Below are 19,364 nucleotides of genomic sequence, written 5' to 3'. Positions count from 1 at the left end.
CCCTCTGGCCATAAATTAGTCAGCGCCTCCTCCAAGCGTCTTCTCGGGCCCCTTCCCCCTCACCTACACTTTCGGTGCAGGCAGTTCTGCAAATCCAAACCTCCTGACCCTACCGGTTATAGTCTCAGGCCCGGGGAGTAGTAACTGTGGTAGAAATAAATGGGGGCCCTTTGATCCTCTATTTTTAACTTGCCGGCCTAACATTGCCTCCCGGTTCCCCGCAGGACCATCCCCAAACGGGGAGTTTCTCCTCCACCCGGCTGGCTCTCTGGCCCACCACCTGGTCGCCAGGGTCACCTAGGAGGGTCTCTACTCTTCACCTTCTCCCCATCCCCTTCTTCCAGGGGCACCCCATCTTCCTCCAACTCTCACCTGAACCCCCGAAGCTCAGTGTCGTCTCTTGGGACTAAGGCCGGACCGCAGGCGGTGACAAAGCCCCGGTGCCTTCCATACTAGGCTGCAAACTACTTGCTTAATAAGTCCAAAGGTCAGCTAAAGTTTGCCTGATAACCAACCAGCACCAGTAAAAGAAGGTCTTCAGCTCCCCCAGTGTGAGTACAATGGACCCTGGCAAATCCCGGCTCCGGCCGGGTCTCGGCTCTCCAAGTCTGCCCTCACACTCCCTCTCTCGGTTTTCCCCCCTCCCCGCTACTATTTGCATCTTGCCGAAAGCCGAGCCCTTCCCACTAATTTGCATATCTTATATGGCCTAATGGTGGCGATCATGGCAAGTTAGAAGTTTTCTGACTCCTCTCGGAGGAGACTCCAGGACCCCAAGGAGTAACAGGTGTCTGGAGACTGAAGGGTGGAGGGGGCTCCGGATTTGGGGTTCGCTTGTGAAACTCCCCTCCACCCTCCTCTCTTGCACCCACCCCTCACCCCTTTCTTCTCCCGTCCTTGGAAAATGGTGTCCAAGCTAACGTCCCTCCAGCAAGAACTCCTGAGCGCCCTGCTGAGCTCTGGGGTCACCAAAGAGGTGCTGGTCCAGGCCTTGGAGGAGTTGCTGCCATCACCAAGTTTCGGGGTGAAGCTGGAGACGCTGCCCCTGTCCCCGGGGAGTGGGGCCGAACCCGACACCAAGCCGGTCTTTCATACTCTCACCAACGGCCACGCCAAGGGCCGCCTGTCTGGGGACGAGGGCTCCGAGGACGGCGACGACTATGACACCCCTCCCATCCTCAAGGAACTGCAGGCTCTCAACACGGAGGAGGCGGCGGAGCAGCGGGCTGAGGTGGACCGGATGCTCAGGTAGGCGCCGAGCAAGGCGGGGGGATGCACGCCGGAGCCCCTAGAGCCCTGGGCCCTGTGCCTGAGCGACCCTGCGCCCTGGCACACTCACCAGCCTGTTTCCCACCAAAGAAGACCCCCGGGGGGCGCTCCGCTTCTCTTCCCAATACCTGGACCAGTCCCAGTCCCTTAGCCAGTCGGTCCGGGGACCTGAGGCTTCCTCTCCCCCAGCTCGGGCCCTAAGCCTGAGACCCGAAGGACCCTCCCAGTGAGGCTGGGGCTCCGCGGGGGAGAACCGGAGCTGCAGAGCCCTTTGCCCGGAGGTTTGCCCACATGACTGCAGGTGCGGGTGGGTGCCGAGAAACTACGGCGATTTCTCCAGGAGCAGAGGCTCGGGCCCTCACGAGCACCACGGCAAGCGTTTCCCCCGGCGTCACCTCTCCGGTCTGGGAGGACGCACTTCGGCCTCGGGTGCAGCTTCCTGCCGTTTCTTGCCCGATTACAGGCGGCACCCGGGGCGGAGAACTGAGAGGAATTTCTGGTGGGCACTCGCGTCTGCAGAGCCCGTGCTAGGGTCCGGGGTTATTTGGAATCTTCAAAGCCAGTTTAGATTTGCAAAGGAGACTGGATGCGTGTAGGGTCGGGGCTGACCCGCGCGGGGCAAAAGTAACTGCGCACCTAAGCCAGCTCCGGCCAGCTGTGGCCGAGCCCCCCGTTCGCAGTGTGTTTGGTCGGAATCTGAGAGAGGAAGGCTTTTCGATTTCTCGCCGCCTACACCCCAGCGTCCCGCGGGGAACACAGGCAGGCTGGCGGTCTATCCCGTTGTCCACAACCGTTTGCCGGGCCTCCCCGGCTGACCTAGGGCTTTGACAGCTGGTTACTAATTATCCAAGGAACCGAAGCGGTTCCCTAAGACTGCACGTCGCTCGCGGCCACTCCGCGCCGTAGGAGCCGCCCGCGTGGCCTCCAGCGCTACAGCGTCGAGGTTTCAAGGCCTGGGCCGGACCCAGGTCGCGCCCGGGACGGTTTCGGCCGCACGCCCGCAGCGGCACTGTGGAGTGGGATATGACCTTGCATTTGAATTTGCGCCCCGGGGACCCGGCGGCCTTCTCTGGACAGTCAGATGTTTGGGCAGTTTTTTTTTTTTTTTTTTTTTTTTTGTCGGTTTGTTTGTTTTTTTCAAAAACATTTCGTTACAGTTCGTAGTTTTGAGGTTTTTCTCGCGCTATTCCCCAGCGTGACGGCGATGTTCCCCGGCCAGATTTAGGGCGCAGGAAGGTGTGTGTCCCCCGGACCGGGAGGTCGGAAGAGGAGCCCCTCGCAGCGGCTGGGGCTCCAGCGTGCCCTCCATGGAGCCTGGCCGCGGCCGGGCGGACAAACCGGGCTCCAGCCGCCTTCCACCGGGAGCCCGCCGGGCCTCGGCACTACCGCGTAGCCGCAGGCGTCCGCTTTCTGGCTGGGAGCTCAGAGGACCTGGGAAACCCGAGGGGAGCGAGGGGCCCCTCCGCAGTCAGCCCCGCGCGGGGCTGGACGTAGCAGAGATGGAACATAAACTACAGCACGTGGAGCCGGGGTGTTATTAATTTATTTCTATAAATCATCAACAGAAAGATACACAAAGAGCCGTGATTAGGTTGAAAAGAGAGGCGGGTTATTCATTGCTGAAGTTGTAAACGCGGCTTAAAGAGGGAAGGAAATCAAAACCCGACGCGGGGCTACTCGCCGCTCTCAGCGCACACGCGCGGAGCTACCCGGCGAGCCCAGCCAGGCCCCGGCGCCGTGCCGAGGCCCAGCCGCCTCTGCGCGCCTGACCCGGGCTGTCCAGCGCTCGAGTCACCCGCGCGGCCTCGGACCTCAGCCCTCCTCCCTTCCCAACGTCCCCGGCTCCCTCAGGGACACAGAGGGGCCCAGCACCCGCCCTGGATTGGGGGCCCAGGGCAGACCCAGAGCTTTTTCTCCCTTTCCCAAGCGGGTCCTCCCTTCCCCCTCCCCCACCCCCGGCAGTGGTCGGACTTTATTAAAGTAATTTTTCAAGAAATCGTTAGCGGTCCCCAGGTCACTGCACAGTTGGCTCCTGAGCGCCAGGCACATGCATTCCTTTTTTTTTTTTTTCTCTCGCTCATCTGTTCTCCTAACGTGGAAAGAAAACAAAAAACAGCCACTCTGTTGAGCGCTCTTTAATATTCTTAGAAAGGAAAGGAGAGAAGGGAAAGTAGGGGACTTCCCGGTCCCCAGCTCCTGACCGGAGCCCGCCTCGCTTGCCCGCCTCTAGGGCTCGGGCGCCGGTGGCGTTTGGAAAGGTGGCTGCTTCTAAAAAGGCCGGAGTTGAGGCTTCTCGACCAACACGCCGCGAACTGCGGTGGGGTTGAGGGCTTTCCTGCTCTTGGACAGAAAAAGTCATTGTGTGAAAAGGAGCGTGCTGCGCGCACAAGGCGGGCGCCGCTCTCTGGCGTCTGACACCTGCGCTCCGGACACAATGGCCCAGCGCGCTTCTTGGGATCCGAACGTTTCGCAGTTGAGAACCCCCGAAAATGAACTGTGTTTTCAAATTTTAAAACGTTACCCGCTGTCCTGGCTCTTGCCGGTGAATACTTGAGAATTCTAGAATTCTGGGGTCAGATATCTATAAAGGTATAACTGCGCCATATTAACCCCTAACTCTAGTTCTTTAATTTGGGCTTAAAGGTTTTACTATAGTTTATAGGATTTTCGTGGGCTTTTCTTTTTTTTAAACCTTCCCAATTGTTGAGCTAATTCATCACTCATTCCGCAGAACCATTCACACTTAAAATGTTACACTATTTTGCCAGGCTTCTTAAACACACAAAATTAACGCAGGTAAAGAAATAAAAAATTTTAAAAAAACAGAAAAAGAATCTATTAAAGCAGTATTAACTTTTAAAAATCTAAAAACTTTTACTAACTTTTGAAACTATTGTTCATATATGTTGAGAATGTTTTTCCATCCTAAAAGTATCTGTGGAAATGTTTGTCAGAAATAACCTTTCAAGTGATTTTTGATGTTTAACTATGTCCAAAATGTTGATGACATATTTTTCTTACTCAAAGGTAACACATGTTCTCATTTTATTGTTTGTGTTATTAACTCATCATGATGTGTTATTCACATCATGATGAGAAATTCATTGTTAATTTAGATATAATCAATGTTAATTTATATATAATCAATGTTTCTCAAAAGTTTGTGTTCCTTACAAACTCTGAATCAAAGCCCAAGTTCTCATGAATTCAGTATCAAAGAATTGCTAAAATAATCTTAATTACTTAGATGCCTACAGAATAACCCAGTTTAATCAATGGATTTTAATTCATTAAGCAAAATTAATTTTATTTGACAAATTATAGACACCAATTAGAAATAAATTGGTTATGACATTGTAACATTGCATTGGTTTTGGCTTCTGCTTAATGCTATTTTTTATCGTTTCACCTGAAAGTAATTTTTCCCTTTGTTTTTTCTTTGTTTTACCAGGCTAATATATCATACAATAGAAGAATTTTTTAAATTAAAAATGTAGTTTCGGTAAAGATATAGTATCTGCGGGTACTTTGCTTCTTTAATGCTTTTGTATTTAAAAATAACTGTGCATTATTTTCTTAATCTATCTCATTTTTAAGTCATTATTCAATAAACAAAAAATTGGCAAAGTTGAAAATATTTTAAATAAACGAATTTCAAAGGTTATTCCAAATGTCGCACTAATTCATTGCTCTATAAAAAAGCTTTTTGTACACCTATGTTTATGAGAAATGGAGAGTGTGACTAAGTCTCTGCTCCAAGCTTGAAATACATGAGGAACATTGATTTCTAGATATTCTTATCCTATCAGTGGAGAAATGTAAGAATACAGAGAAACAAGGCATTTGAGGTTGTTGATATCTTTAACTAAAATTACTTGTCTCCATTGAGTTGTATTTAGGAGGTAGGGCTATGAATAATTTTTTTTTTAACCTCACCCTACCTCAGTGGTGTGATTCCTCAGTTACAGGGTGGTAGGTCGTTGAATCTCTTAAAATTTTTCTAAACCACCCCCCTCTCCAAACTATTTAATATCTGGCTAAGAAGTCTTCCTTCCTGAGTCACCTCTCAGAAGGTGAACACATGTTTACCCCTGTTTTATAGACAAGAACCTGAGGTACCCATTCAGAAGGAAATGGGGTGACCTGAGAAACTGATGCTACCCCCCTCTCATGTCGCGTCAGCCCGGCCAGGAGCTAACGGCATCTCTACTTGCCAGTGGGACTCTTGCCTTTATGTTCCTCACATGCCAGGAAAATGAAGGAAAACTAAATAAAATAAGAGCTTTTCTTTCTGCTCAATGTGAGACCTACTGCTGGCAGTGCGCTCCCATTCCCTAAGACGGGACGTCATCTTTCTCTGTCCCTTCTCACCTTGGAGGAAAGGGACAGAATGAAATGCACAGGAGCTTTCACCTCCTCTTCTGTTTAGGTTGCGTTTTGGTCTTACAGCCCTCCCAAGGATGGAGCTTGGGCAGGTGGGGAAATAGGTGACAACCAGAGTTTTACATAGGGTAGAGGTTAAAACCCCTAGAAAGAGAACGTTTCTTGCTGGACGTCTCTCACGAGGATCCTAACCGTCTGCTTGTCTGTCTAGTGAGGACCCTTGGCGGGCTGCCAAAATGATCAAGGGCTACATGCAGCAACACAACATCCCCCAGAGGGAGGTGGTTGATGTTACAGGCCTGAACCAGTCACACCTCTCCCAGCATCTCAACAAGGGCACCCCCATGAAGACCCAGAAGCGTGCTGCCCTGTACACCTGGTACGTCAGGAAGCAGCGCGAGATCCTCCGACGTAAGTGTTCTAATCCTGCCTCTGCCTTAACCTGCGGTGACCTTTGCCCTCACTCCGATCCCCATGGGCTGCCTCAGTTTCCTCTTCATCAAGAAGGCCTGTGTGAACACCTGGTGAATCCAAGGAAGCTGGCAGGTGGAAATGGGACTGACTCATATTTTCTTCTCTGACAGTCCTTTACCACCCAGCCACTTGCTTTGACTGTGCAGCGAACCTTGAATTTTTTAGTCCCTGCTTCTGAATTCTTCTCTTTGAAACCAAGCAGGTTAACAGAGTGATCCCAGGGTAGGCTAATTTTATCCCCTTGATACATGACTGAAGGTCAGAGTTTCCAAAGGAGACATTTTCTAGCTGTCAATAATATTGATCCCTATTCCTGCTATTTTCCTTTCCTCTGGAGAAAGTGTAAAAAATAGAGTATTTGCAGAGATGCATTCAGAGCCTGAACCTGTTCTTTTTGGGGGCAGGGGATTGAATCCTAAAGGAATTTAAGGTGCTTCAGAGCCTGAACCTTTCTTATCGGAGACAGGGGATTGCATCCTGAAGGAATTTAAGGTGCTTACTCACATTTACCGAGATTGGTCATTTGGAAGCTCTGTGGCGTCCCTGTCTAAAGAAGGAACTGCTTCCGGTTAAGGAGGGGGGCGCAGAAAAGGGATCTGCATTTGGAACTCTGACCAGTTGATTTCTGCCATTCCCACACCCACCTCCAAAACTCCTTTCTGTCCCTAGAGTTCTTCCATCCGATAACATTGAGAGATTTTTGTTTTGAATTCTGGGGAAATTTGAACTGCATTTGAATGACGACGCATGAATGATAGAGTGTTTTATTTTAGAAAAGTGTAGTTTCACTTTACACTTTAATTATTTCAATCCAAGCCTTTTCCTAGGGAAGTTTTGTATCTGTCTTCACTCTCCCCACATAATATCCACTGGCCCATTGGTTCCTCTGTCAAGATGCTAGTTTCTACCCCTCTCTGGATTGGGTTTTTTCCTTTTTGCTAGATGGTCAGGGGTTTAATCACTCTTGTTTGCTGTCACACGCTGCTCCAAATGATTGTTCGGTATTTCTTGTCTCTGTCTGTGGAGTGGAAAGGCCTTTGTGATGGAAGAAAAGGTTTTAGGCAGTTATCTCATATTGTGGCTGTTTGCTGTTTGGTTGGAAGGATTAAATGGACAGATCAGGAGTAAGAAGTAAAGTGAGAGTACTTTGCTGCCCGGGTGGGGAGGTCACTTTTAAAGTTAAGAGTTGACCCTCCATCCATGGTGAAAGCTCATTAAGAATGTGTGTTTCTGACATGAAGCAACTCTCTGCAGTTCCTGGAAAGCACAAGAAAATTCTCAGGAGTCAGAGTCCCCAAAGGCCAGAGAACCATTGGGACCTGCCGTCACCCCAATCCAAGCTTCATGCAGAGGCATCTCCAGTCTGAGGCATTTTTCTATGCTCAAGGAGGGTTCCCTCAGAAAGGAGGGGGAGGAAGAAAAGCCATCTGGAATCCTCTAAAAAGACAGAAGTCCCAGAAATTTTCTCAAGATGCTTGAGAAGGACATTTTCCAAAAACTTACAGTCTTTGCAAGATTTTTTATTGTTTTAAAATCACAAAAGACACGAAGTTCAATACACATTCCTTCATTCCATATATGAGTATCTATTATACGCCAAGCCCTGTGCTAGGCCCTTTTCTCCAGGGACTTAAAGCCTAATGGGAGATGAGATGTTTAAGTAAATCATGAAAGACACTTACTAGGTTCTATTATAGGGATATACACAAGTAGCAGAAGAGGAATTGCTAACCTACCTGGAGACATCAGGAAGGGCTTCCTAAAGGAGGTGACATTCCCAACCAAGTCTTGAAGGATGAATAGAAGACGTACAGGCATGGAATGAAAATTAGAAAGTAGGAGAAATAAAAGAGGAACACAAGCGGTGGGAGAACAGAAGGAGGAACAGAGGAGGGGGAAACAGAAAAAAATATATAATAAATTATCATACATTTTTTTGAAAAACAAAATAATAATTGGTCACATTCATAGGCCTTTGTACAACACAGAATCTCCTAGTCAAAGCTAACTCCCAAGCCTATTAAAATGCAACTGAAGCCAACTTAATTCTCCGAGTGGACTTCTGTGGACAATGAACATTTTCTCTGATTAATCTGAAAGGAAGTAGAGGGGATTTGGGGTGGTTGCAAGGTATGTGAGTTTCTAATTCTTCAAAAAGTGAGAGAGGCTGGGACCAAGGCCTGAGGTCCATAGAGTCTGGATGTTTCTGAGCACTGCAGCAGAGCCTGCCTAACTGATGCTGGCATGTGCGGGGTGCTTCTGCCTCCTCCAAGGGCAGCCAGGAGACAGCAGCAGCTCTTACACCAAGGGCACAACATTTAGAAGTCGATTTTGTTACCTCCACATGAGTCAAATTTCAGGGTTTGTAGGTGTTTTGGGTTTGGTGGTGTTCAGGAGCCTACAATTCTGTAGGCTGAGTTCACATCCCTAAGCTTCTGCTCCCAGTCCATGAAGCCTTGGACAGGTTACTTAATCAGTCTGAACCTCAGTTTCTTATCTGTAGAATGGAGATGACGATACTTCTTAAGTGGAGAAATTGTGAGAATTAGATGGAGAGATACGTTTAAAGGAATTTGCACAAAGTTGTACCATCGAATGATTCAAGAAACGTTAGCTGTTGTTACATATATCTACATCAAATGAAAAATCCCACACCAATGCCAGATCTTTGGCATTATCGATACTAACTTTGGCTGTTACTCACGGTGACCCCAAGGTGCCACACAGGGCCACAGGGAGAAGAGAAGACACTCAGACAAACCCCACTGGACAGGGAGCTTTTTTGTCCCTAAAGTTAACATCACTTACAGAGCTGTTGTGAAGACCAAATAATTTGAGATGTGAAAGCACTTTGAAAAATATAACCCCCATAGGAACTGGGGTAATAAACATCATCACCATCATCATCTTCACCACCACCCTGATTAGGGGGAAATGTTTTAAAGACCTACTTAGTGCCCCTCAGGTTTTCATCCAGTCCCATTATAAAGAGGGAAAGCTGAGTAACCATGAAATTAAGTAACTTGACTGGGGCCCCACATTATCCCACTGAGTCAGTGACTTCCTGCTAGTAAATCTGGCAACAATTTCTCAGGTTATCTCATGGGCACCAATGAAAGCACAGCCCTAAGGAGACCTGAGAACCATCTGAAGTAAGTGTGGCTCAAATCAAATGCCAATGAAAAGATCAGTCCATCCACCCAGGTGACCACTTATTAACTTGGCCAAATAACAACCGGTTAAACAAAGCCCATACCACCTGCAGCTGGGATCTTAAGCCCAGGCTGTTTAGGGGCACGCTGCTTCATCATGATGGACCAAAATGGAAATGGATCCTTGGATAGATATTAAGTTCCCAGTTCTGGAGTGTACAGACTGAAGGATCACTTGGTAGGGTATTGTAGAGGATTCGAGTATTAAATAGTGGCCTGATTTTTGAACCTTGAGGATTTTGGCTTCTAGCTGTCCAAAGCCCAGCAACTGCAAGTGATGACACATCTTGACTCCTTACCCCAGGACTCACTGTGGTAGAGATTGTGGCCTTTAAGAATCTGGGTCCTCTAGAAGACCCAGGGACCAAGAAAGGAAAACATCAAGGTCCACAATGTGTGGACTGGAAGTTAGTAAATGAATCTGCTGTGTGTCCTTGCTCAGCAGGCTGCTTGGCCTCTATGTCTATTCATCTGTAGCATGGAACTAATCTCCTTCTATGAGCCCTGCTTCATGCAGATGTGAGGGAAAGGCAGCAAAGTTCTCTTCTTCAATGAGTGAATGTCAAATCTCATTTAAATCATGTAGGAGAAAGTATCACCACTGGGCCGAGCTGCCAGTTTTTGTTTTATTCATTCAACAGAAATGTACAGAGGGTCACAATATGCTTGAGGGTCACCATACACTTGGGACCTGGGATTGGACAGGCAGGGAGCATCATTTCATCATGTTTCTCTTTCTCCAATTCATCAAACACCGTTCCTAAGAAGGTCCTGTGGTTATTGTCTTCTGCACGTGCCATCTTTCAGATTTGTGGACAGAACTGTCAGACCTTTCCCTCCCAGGCTGTCTCCCCCATAAATTGACCTCTGGACTCACATACGCCACTACCACTATCACCTTGAAAATTTTTTGCGATCTAGAGAGTATCTTTTCTTTCCAATACAAAATTCCAATTATACTAATTTCCCAACAATATTCAAAAGGTTTGGGGTTGGTGTTTTTTTGTTTCCTTTTTAAGACTCCAACATTGTAACGTCGCTAGCCAGGATAGGTGAAGAGAGAAGAGAGGTAGGAAGGCCTGTTTAAAGTCTCTAAATATTTTGTCTAAGTACAAGTTGTACCTCTGAGCTGTTTCCCCCTCAATGTGAGGCTTGCTTTAGCTCATCACTTGACGTCAGAATAAAAGGGTTCAGGATTTAGAATGTTGCTTCATGTCTGAGGGCCAGTGAGGGAATGGAAAAAATAAATTGTCCTTAAAACAAACAGTTGGCTGTATTTGAGTGCCTTTAAAAAAGGAAAGGGGTGGCTTCGATGGAGCAAACTGAGGTGGGCAGTGAGGAGCCCATTGTGGGGCCTCCCCTCTAACCCCCCACGCAATACCGGCAGGTTACAAAGCTTAGGAGAGAGGAATAAAGGTGTCTTTGTCTGTCTGTCTATCTGTCTGTCTGTCTGCCCAGTCAAGGCTACAGACCCTATCAAATCTACTCCTTTCTCTTTTCAGAATTCAACCAGACAGTCCAGAGTTCTGGAAATATGACAGACAAAAGCAGTCAGGATCAGCTGCTGTTTCTCTTTCCAGAGTTCAGTCAACAAAACCAGGGGCCTGGGCAGTCCGATGACGCCTGCTCTGAGCCCACCAACAAGAAGATGCGCCGCAACCGGTTCAAATGGGGGCCCGCGTCCCAGCAAATCTTGTACCAGGCCTACGACCGACAAAAGAACCCCAGCAAGGAGGAGAGGGAGGCCTTAGTGGAGGAGTGCAACAGGTAACCCTGCCAGACGCTCACTCGAGCAGGTGGGCGAGCACACGGACCCAAGGTCGATCCCCTCGGGCCTGGGACACTGGGTCACAGGTCATTCAGATAAGTGTGGCCAGATCACGGCTTCCCAAGGTGTCCTCCACAGAACCCTAATCTCATTTCATTAAATAAATAAATTTGAGAAACACCACGTGCACACCTCCTCTTGGGGAGTCATGTGGTACAGAAAGAAAGGCTCTGAAAAGTCCTGCAGTGAAGAAATCCACTTAACTTGGTTGAATTTGTTGTCAGCCATGGACTCCTTTTTCTGTGGAATACCTCTTAACATTCCCATGGAATTCTTATTTCTAGAGAAAATACTCTCAAGAATGCTGGTCTAAAATATGATGCCAGTGAACTGAGAATCATGTGTTTGACTTCGATAGAGCCCAAGGCAAACTATCCCTTAGCCACAGACTCTGGCTGGGGTCTCTACCAATCATCGCATGCTCCTTGGTCCAAAAGGAAATCTTGTGGGTTAATAGGAATCAGTTGGGTCTATTCAGTCCCCCCTGCCCACACTGGCTCAACAGAGTTCTTTTTGTGTTTTAACTACATGTAATCTTAGAGAAAACTACTAGAAATCCTTGGGCTATCTTTTTGTTTCATTCCCTGTCTTTCCTGACCCTGATAGCGACTTTCTACAAAAAATCTGCTTTTCTTCTCTGGCCAAGCCCTATGGGCTCTCTGTCTCTCTGGGCTGGGCTGGCTCTGGCAGTGGAAGGCTACAGGTAGGGAAGGAAGGCTGCAGGTAGGGAAGGAAGGCTGCAGGTAGGGAGATCAGGCCAGGAAGCAGGAAGGCAGAGGAATCAGCCTCTATGAGCCACAGAGTCTCCCTGATGTGCTGCTTTTCCTTCTGCTAATGGGTTTGGGTTTCATCAGCAGTGATAAAACAAGCAACCCAGCCCATCCCTGTGTGTCCTCCTTAATACATCTAGCCAGCCCTTTAAAGGGGATTCCTGGGGTATGGATGAGGGATCTGACTTCCCTTGCACATCTGTGGCCAAACCCTAAAAGATCAAAAGTTTGTTCCAAGGACTTTGAGGGAGTCAGGGAGAGCCAGAGAAGGACTTGCTTTTTGTGGGTAGGAAGACTGGCAAAATGAAGAGGGAGGAAGTCTGAGCCTTCCCCCTTAATTGCCTGGCCCTGGCTTGCCCTCTCTTCTCATCAGGAGAAGCCAGCATATCTGGAGATAGCTGTGTTCAGGTTCCACTCAAGCCGTCTTGAGATGGTTGGCCTTTCCTCAGGACAGACCTTTTCCCAGGCTTGCACTCTGTCATTGGCCTCCCATACTCCTAATCAGTACCTCTATGATTTTGTGCTTGGGGCCAAGCATTGGCAAGCCCCCCCACCCAGCCACCTCCACTCATCATCTCCCCTCTGTCCATTCCCAGGGCAGAATGTTTGCAGCGAGGAGTCTCCCCATCCAAAGCTCACGGCTTGGGCTCCAACCTGGTCACCGAAGTCCGCGTCTACAACTGGTTTGCAAACCGTAGGAAGGAGGAGGCGTTCCGGCAGAAGCTGGCCATGGATGCCTATAGCTCCAACCAGACGCACAGCCTGAACCCTCTGCTCTCCCATGGCTCCCCCCACCACCAGCCCAGCGCCTCTCCTCCAAACAAGCTGTCAGGTGAGCAGGGTCTAGGCCTCACACTCTCAGCAACTGGACTACCCTGGTTCTCTCCGTGGGTCTCAACTGGCCTAAGAATTTTCAGAGGAGCAAATGCTTTGGGATGATGCAAGGGCTGGTCTCCTCCCACTGCAAGAATATGCTCTTAAAGAAAGAGTGTGGCTCTGGTCAGCAAGTTCCAAGTGTTCAGATTTCTTCCATCACATTCTAAGGAATAGCTGGGCCTCCAGGGAGCTCTTCTCCCTGTTCTGCTTGTGTGGCTGCTGACTTTGAGGGTCAGTGTAGCCATTAGATTATGTGCAGAGAAGGTTGCATTATCCACATACCAGGTCCAAACTGCAGGCAGGGGGTGGTGATGGTGGACCATCAGTCGCTGTGATGGAGAATGATGCTCTGGCCTCTGGCTACCCCCTCTTAGCCCCAGCTCTCTGTCTAGCTGCAGCAGGAGAAGCCCAACAGCCATTAAGTGTCATTCTATCATTAGACTGCTTGCTGGCTTCTGTGCTCCTTCAGGTCTGGGTGGTATCAGTCACTTGAAATCTTTGCAGTGCTAAGTTGGCCAAAACCAACTGAGCACCTACTGTGTGTCCCTGTGTGCCAGGGCCCGGCCTGGATTAGCAATGCCTCTGCTGTAGGATATGGGTTTGTTAGGATGGAATCCTATATCCTCATGGTATGAAAACGCCCTATAAGCTGAATGCTGTGTCAGATACAGGCTGGGGTTCAACATTTCTCCTCTGGGACCTTAGCTCTGCCAGGAAAGTGGTCTTCTCAGAATTGGTGTATTTTTTCGATGTCTTATTGGTGAAGAGTGTGGCACAGTCTCCTTCCTACTCTGGGGAAGAGCTTACAAAAGAAAAGCTGAGCACCATTTCTGACACCTGTTCCTTCCCTTGCCTGGTGGTTGCCCTTCTGATGGGAGCGGCCAGAGGTCCGAGAGCTAACTCAAGGTAGGATGGCCAGTACCAGCCGAGGACAGGCTCAGAGCCACCAGCTAGGCAGCAGAATTCAAGCATTTATTCCATGGCCGTGCCCTCTGATCACATGGTCTCTGGGAGCCTGATGCTGCCTAGCATGTAGCCTGGCCAGAGCTGGAAGCTTCTTTAGGTCCTCCTTCAGCAGGAAGAACGGTCTCAGTCACACAGGGAAGGAGTTTGGGTTACTCTTAAGAGGCAGATAAGCCTCCAGGCAAATGCAAGCCTGATTGCAGAGTACCCTGGTCCTTTTACGGTAATTCAAAGCTGAGCTCAGAGGGCAGATGGTGGGTGACTGGCACGGAGCAGGGCTCAGCACTTGCTGCTGCAATAGTGATCCGCAGAGCTGAAACTGGGAGCTGCAGGGGGTGTGGCTGGGGCAAGGGGCATTATCAAGAAGACAATGGCCATTGTGCTGGGACCTGTGATCTCCACACCAAAGTCAGGGAGCCTGCAAGCCAAACAAAGGCCCAGCAGCTTTCTGACAAGCTGGGGTTGTGTGGAGGTCACCACAGGGTCGTTAGCTTAGGCCTTCTGGATTCTGACAGGGGACAGAGCAAGCTAGGGCCGGAGAGACAGAGTAAGCTAGGGAGCAGGTATTGGAAATTGAGCAAGGCAGACATGAAACACAGCCTGAGCACCCCTCCGTCCGGGTCTAAAAAGGGTGTGGTCCACCAGAAGTTCGATTATTTGGGGAGACCCAGAAGTTTGGAACTTTTTAAAAATCACGGAATGTTAGAACTTGGGGAGACTTCAGAAAAGGAACTGGGTCCCAGAAAGATGTAGTGACTTGCCAAAGTGACACAGAGAAATGGTAGCAGATCAAGGACTAGAGCTCGGGTCTGCTGATTCCTACTTTCCCAGGACACAAATATGCATTGAGTGCTTACCATGTCCCCGGAGCCCTGATAGGGATGAGCACAGCACACCTTCCTGTCCTCTTGGAACTTACAGTCTATTAGGGAAGATGCCATGTCAATGCAGGGTACCTGGGACCAGCTGGGGCAAAAAAAAAAAAAGATCTTTGGGAGCTTTGCATATCTCTCTAGCAAAGGAAGCAACAGTTTAGGGACACTGTATAGAAAGCCTTCCCCTCCACCTTGGCTTCATCAAGGTAGTCCTGACCCCAAGCACAGGGCTGGATTCTCTGGCATCCTGGTTCTAACCAGCCAGACTATAACTTTGGCTAATTCATATAACTTCTCTGAGTCCAAGTTCCCATCTGTAAAAGGGAGTAATAATATCTACCCATGGGGTACATGTGAGGATTTAAGGAAAGAACATGTAAAAGTTACAGAGGGCTAAGCTAGCAGCAGTGGAGAGAATGGAAGGCAGCAGAAGTCCATTTTCTTTTTAATTTTACCCTGTGGGGCTTTATTTCTAAGAGGCGGGTGAAATGTGTCCTGGTCCTGGGTCTGCAACAGAGGCAGCCGCTCTGATCCCCGCTGATGCCGGGAACGCGAGGATGCTGGAATCAGCGCCTCGTTTCCCTCTCAAGAGCTGAGTCTGGGCTCCTGGGCACTGCAACTGGGGCCAAGCAGCCCAGCAGGCTGGAGCCCAGCAACCAGGGAAGGCTTTTGTCTGCAAAGCCTCCACAGTGTGGTCTGGTCTCTAACCAAGCCCAAAGCTTAACTGAATGCAGGATGCAAAAAAGAACTCTGTGGTGGCTGAGGAGACACCATCATCCAGAATCAGCCCCAGCCGTCTCCAAGGCTGAGCTGGGTGGAACCAGGCCCCGACCCCCCCACCCCTCCCCATTCCCTACCCTCTCTCCTCTCCAAACAGCAGCATCTGAGCTGGGAGGGCAGGCGGCACCTTCGAGCCCAGTCTTTCCCTGGAACACTTCCTCTAGCTGGACTCCCAGCCATACTGAACTCGCTGTGGCCCACTCGCCCACGGTGACCACAGTGTGACCCTGGCCCTGGAATGTCCTGCACAATAGGGGTGGCAGGAGGAGCCCTTTGCCTCTGTCAGCGGCTGATTGGTTACAAGGTGCCCTACAAACACATTGTCAGCAGAATCAGCTGTTTGCAGGTTTTCCCCTCCTCAGCTTTACAATCACACACCAGCATGCAGCCAGGGGTTGTCATGGCGTTGTCTCCCTTATGCATGCTTAATTGACAATTAAGTTGGGGCTTTGAACCAGCCTGGCTGCAGCTGATGGGTCTTCATCTTTCCAGTGAGTGTCACAGGGGCACTCTTTGTTTGCTCTTCTTGGGGGCCTGGAGTTACTGTAGGAGGCTGCAAGCAGCCATTTATCTTCAGGCTGGAAGGCCTTTATCTGCACCCCCCCCCTCCCCATTCCAGCAGGAGCTGTCCCTGGTTATAGGCCCGGTGACAGCCCATTTGGAGGCCTTTGAGCAGGCTCGGAGTGATGGCCTTTACCTCCATTCTGGAGCTGAATCAAGAGAAAGGCCCCCAAAAGGTCAGAGGCCAGGGCTGCCGCAAGGAAAAGGACTGGTTGGAGACTGGTGCTCATATTGATCCCCTCGGGGAGGAGGAGGAAGTTGGCGCAGACGGAAGCTGGGCTACTGTTGGCACAAGCCATGATATCCGGTTGCCTGCTCTGAGGTGGCAGCCTTGCTCTCTGTACCCTTTGCTCCAGTCTGCAGCAAACTCACCTGGCTGCCGGGAGGAAGGGGCAAAAGGTCTTCATCTGCTGTCACGTCTCCCCACACATCATGTCCTCACTCTTACATCATCTTTCGAGGAGGCGGTGGGGACTCATTCTCATGGAAAGAAACTGATGCACAGAGAAGAGTCCTGTCTAGGAGAAACTTCAGATATCCTGAACCACAGCCTCTTTACCTAAGAGAAGGCATTTATTTCTCTGGTTGCTACCTCTCTCTCCTTCCAAACTCCATCCCTCACTCGCTAAGCCAAATAGACTTGACTCCACTGGGGTCAGATCAGAGCTTGAAATCCTGCCTCCTGCCTCCTCCACCCGCCTCCTCTCAAGTTGCTTGGGGGAACCTAACCCTGCGTCTTAGGAAAACCAAACTCTGGGCAGGGCACCTGTGTAGATACTGTTGCTTTCCCTGATGTGAAATCTGCAGGACTCAAGGAAATCTTCAAAGTGCCCAGTGGCAAGGCTGTGACTAAATGAGACTAATCATAACCGCTAGTGTATCATCTTATTCAGTTCTCCCAGCAGCCTGTGTTGTTGTCCTCATTTTACAACTGAGGAAAGTGAGATGTTTAAAATATGAGTAATGTACCCAAGTTCATATTAGAGTCAGGTTTTAAGCTGTTATACCGTCCATTTCTCTACTATATACAGGATGTTAACTTCCCAAGTACGGAAACCAACACACACACTGATTCTAAAGTGCACACACACACACACATACATACAGAGCCCCCCACTGTCTCTTCTGCTCCCCTCTCAGTGACAAAGGGGCTTTGGAAGAGCATAGCTAAGGAGGTGGGGTAATAGTGAGGGTCTCCATTCTGGCGGGGTTTACTGCTTCCTCCCCAACTGTTGCCCCTGACCAAGGTGGATTCTACCTCCTGCCCAGGGAAGAAATCAAAGCCCCTTCTTCACACCCGCATCCCCATCTGTGCAGGGATTTGAACTGCCCTTGCAATCCGCCGCTGTCTGGGGCACTAAATGCCTTAACAACTTAATAGGGCTTCTGAGACAGAGCAGGCACCTCGGCTCACCTCTGGGTGTCCCGCCCCCTCCCTGGGCAGCAGACAAGGGGAGAGGGTTTATGAGGGCAGTTGTAAAAATATTCATCTCAACAGCAGAGGTCCCCATAGTAAATAAACCCAACTGTCCCTAAACAGCAGATTATTTCAGGTCAGAAGAGAAGAAAACCATGCCTTGAAATGTCTACTATTTTAGTTCCTTTTTTTTTTTGTATTAATTAAAAAAAAATTAACTAACACAACATTTAGAAATCATTCCATTCTACATATGCAATCAGTATTTAGTTCCATCTTTAAAGTTAGAAGTGAACGCTTTTCTGCGGGCCTCGGGTTCTGTGGCGGACGTAGTCCCATGTTCTCCTTCTTAGGGACTTTATCTGACTGCCATTTTATCTATTGAATTTGAAGTCCATTTTATCTTGCGGGGACCACCCCATTGGCAGCCACGAGACTGAGGAAGACAATCAGGATATCAGTGAGATTAAGAGGACCAAGGGGACTTTCTGCTGTGAGCCTCCCCTTGATAGCAGCCCTACCCCTGGGCTGCATACAAAGAAACCCACCCGCTGCCCAGCACAAAGGCACTGAGCAGATACCGTGTCTGGTGTCACGGCAGGCAGCCCTTTAGGAGACATCTAATCCTCCTGGAGGATCCTCAGAGGATTCAAGGTGTCCTTGCCACCCTGCATTCCTCCGCTCCGGGGACGAAGGAAGCTGCCTGCAAGCTCAGAGCCGGGTCATGGGGGACATGGGGTGGGAGAGAAGTGCCCTTGGTATCTATTTGTTGAAGGTTTGATGAGAAGTGTCAGGAACTAGGAGGGAATTGAGCGCCCATGGTGCAAAGAGAGGCAGAGATCTGTGCAAGGGCTTGATGGGAAGTCAGATCTGGCCTTAGACCTCTATCCACTTTTCAAGGGGAAACACACACAAGTGGAGAGGAAGGAGAAGCGTGTTTATAGAACACAGCCCAGAAATAAAGTCAAATGAAGCATTTAATCAGTTATCATCCTAGCCGTTCACCAGTACTCTAGAACAGGGTCAAGCAAACTTTTTTCTGTACAAGGCAAGACAGTAAATATTTGGGGGATATAAAGTCTCAATCGCAACTACCTAACTCTGCCTTTGGAAGGCAAAAGCAGCCGGAGCCAACGTATAAACGAATGAGCATGGCTGGGTTCCGATATAAACCACTTTGTTTCTGGGGACAGAAATTTGAGTTTCATATAGTTTTTATGAATTATGAAATATTCTACCTCTCTTGATTTTTGTTCAACCATTTTAAAGTGTGAAACCTATCACTAGGCACGGGCCGAACTAAAGCAGGCTGCTGGGGCCTGCAATCACAGGGCTGACCCTGCCCTAGGACGATGGTGCTTAAACTTTGCTGCACTTTAGAATCAGTTGGGGAGCTTTTCAAAACCCCAGGGCCCTCGCAGCACCCCAGAACTATTAAATCAGAATCTTTGGGGATGAGGCCAGGCATCAGGAGTTTTTAAAACTTTCCAGGTGATCCCAAAGTACAGCCAAGTCTGAGAGTCAGCTCTAAGACAGAGCTTCTCAGATGCTGACAGCGCATGCTACCTGGAAACATCATCAGAATGCAGATTGCTTCAGTAGGTGGGGGCAGGTGGGGAGGGGGTGAGGCCCAAGTTTCTTCGTCTTTAAGTCCCCTGGTGCTGCTGAAGATGATGGCACAGAGACCATAATTTGAGTTGAGAGGGTCTTGCAGCTACAAAATTAGAACTAACTTGCCTTTGACTCCCCAGTTTGCCTTTGCCTGACCATCACCAAACTCATCATTTAATATGCACTTATAAAGGAAAATGCTCTTAATCATCCAGTGGGTTTAGCAACAAAACCATGGATTATGGAGTCAGACCTGAATTGAATCTCAATTTGACCATTTGTTAGCTGTGTCACCTTCGGCAAATCTCTGGGATCTCTGAGCCTCAGTTTCTTCAGTCTGCAAAA

The 19,364-nt window shown here is 49.1% G+C and overlaps 1 protein-coding gene across 4 annotated transcripts in view; it reads left to right on the top strand.

Moving 5' to 3' along the window:
- Positions 1-721: 721 nt before the first annotated feature.
- HNF1B (HNF1 homeobox B) overlaps positions 722-19,364 on the top strand; it is a 52,344-nt gene continuing 33,701 nt past the window's right edge. For 2 of the 4 annotated variants that reach the window (XM_077165114.1, XM_077165113.1), the window contains exons 1-4: positions 722-1,248; positions 5,864-6,063; positions 10,919-11,105; positions 12,533-12,768. In XM_077165114.1, the coding sequence (XP_077021229.1) occupies positions 905-1,248; positions 5,864-6,063; positions 10,919-11,105; positions 12,533-12,768 (967 nt within the window). In that variant the 5' untranslated portion in view covers positions 722-904. Of the gene's footprint in view, positions 1,249-5,863; positions 6,064-10,840; positions 11,106-12,532; positions 12,769-19,364 lie in introns of all 4 variants that reach the window. The other 2 variants (XM_077165112.1, XM_077165111.1) reach the window with 1 other exon arrangement.

The sequence above is a fragment of the Tamandua tetradactyla genome, chromosome 6 (genome assembly GCF_023851605.1).
Source record: "Tamandua tetradactyla isolate mTamTet1 chromosome 6, mTamTet1.pri, whole genome shotgun sequence".
Taxonomy (NCBI): domain Eukaryota; kingdom Metazoa; phylum Chordata; class Mammalia; order Pilosa; family Myrmecophagidae; genus Tamandua; species Tamandua tetradactyla.
Note: the sequence above shows the minus strand (reverse complement) of the source record. Positions and strands in the feature narration are given on the sequence as shown.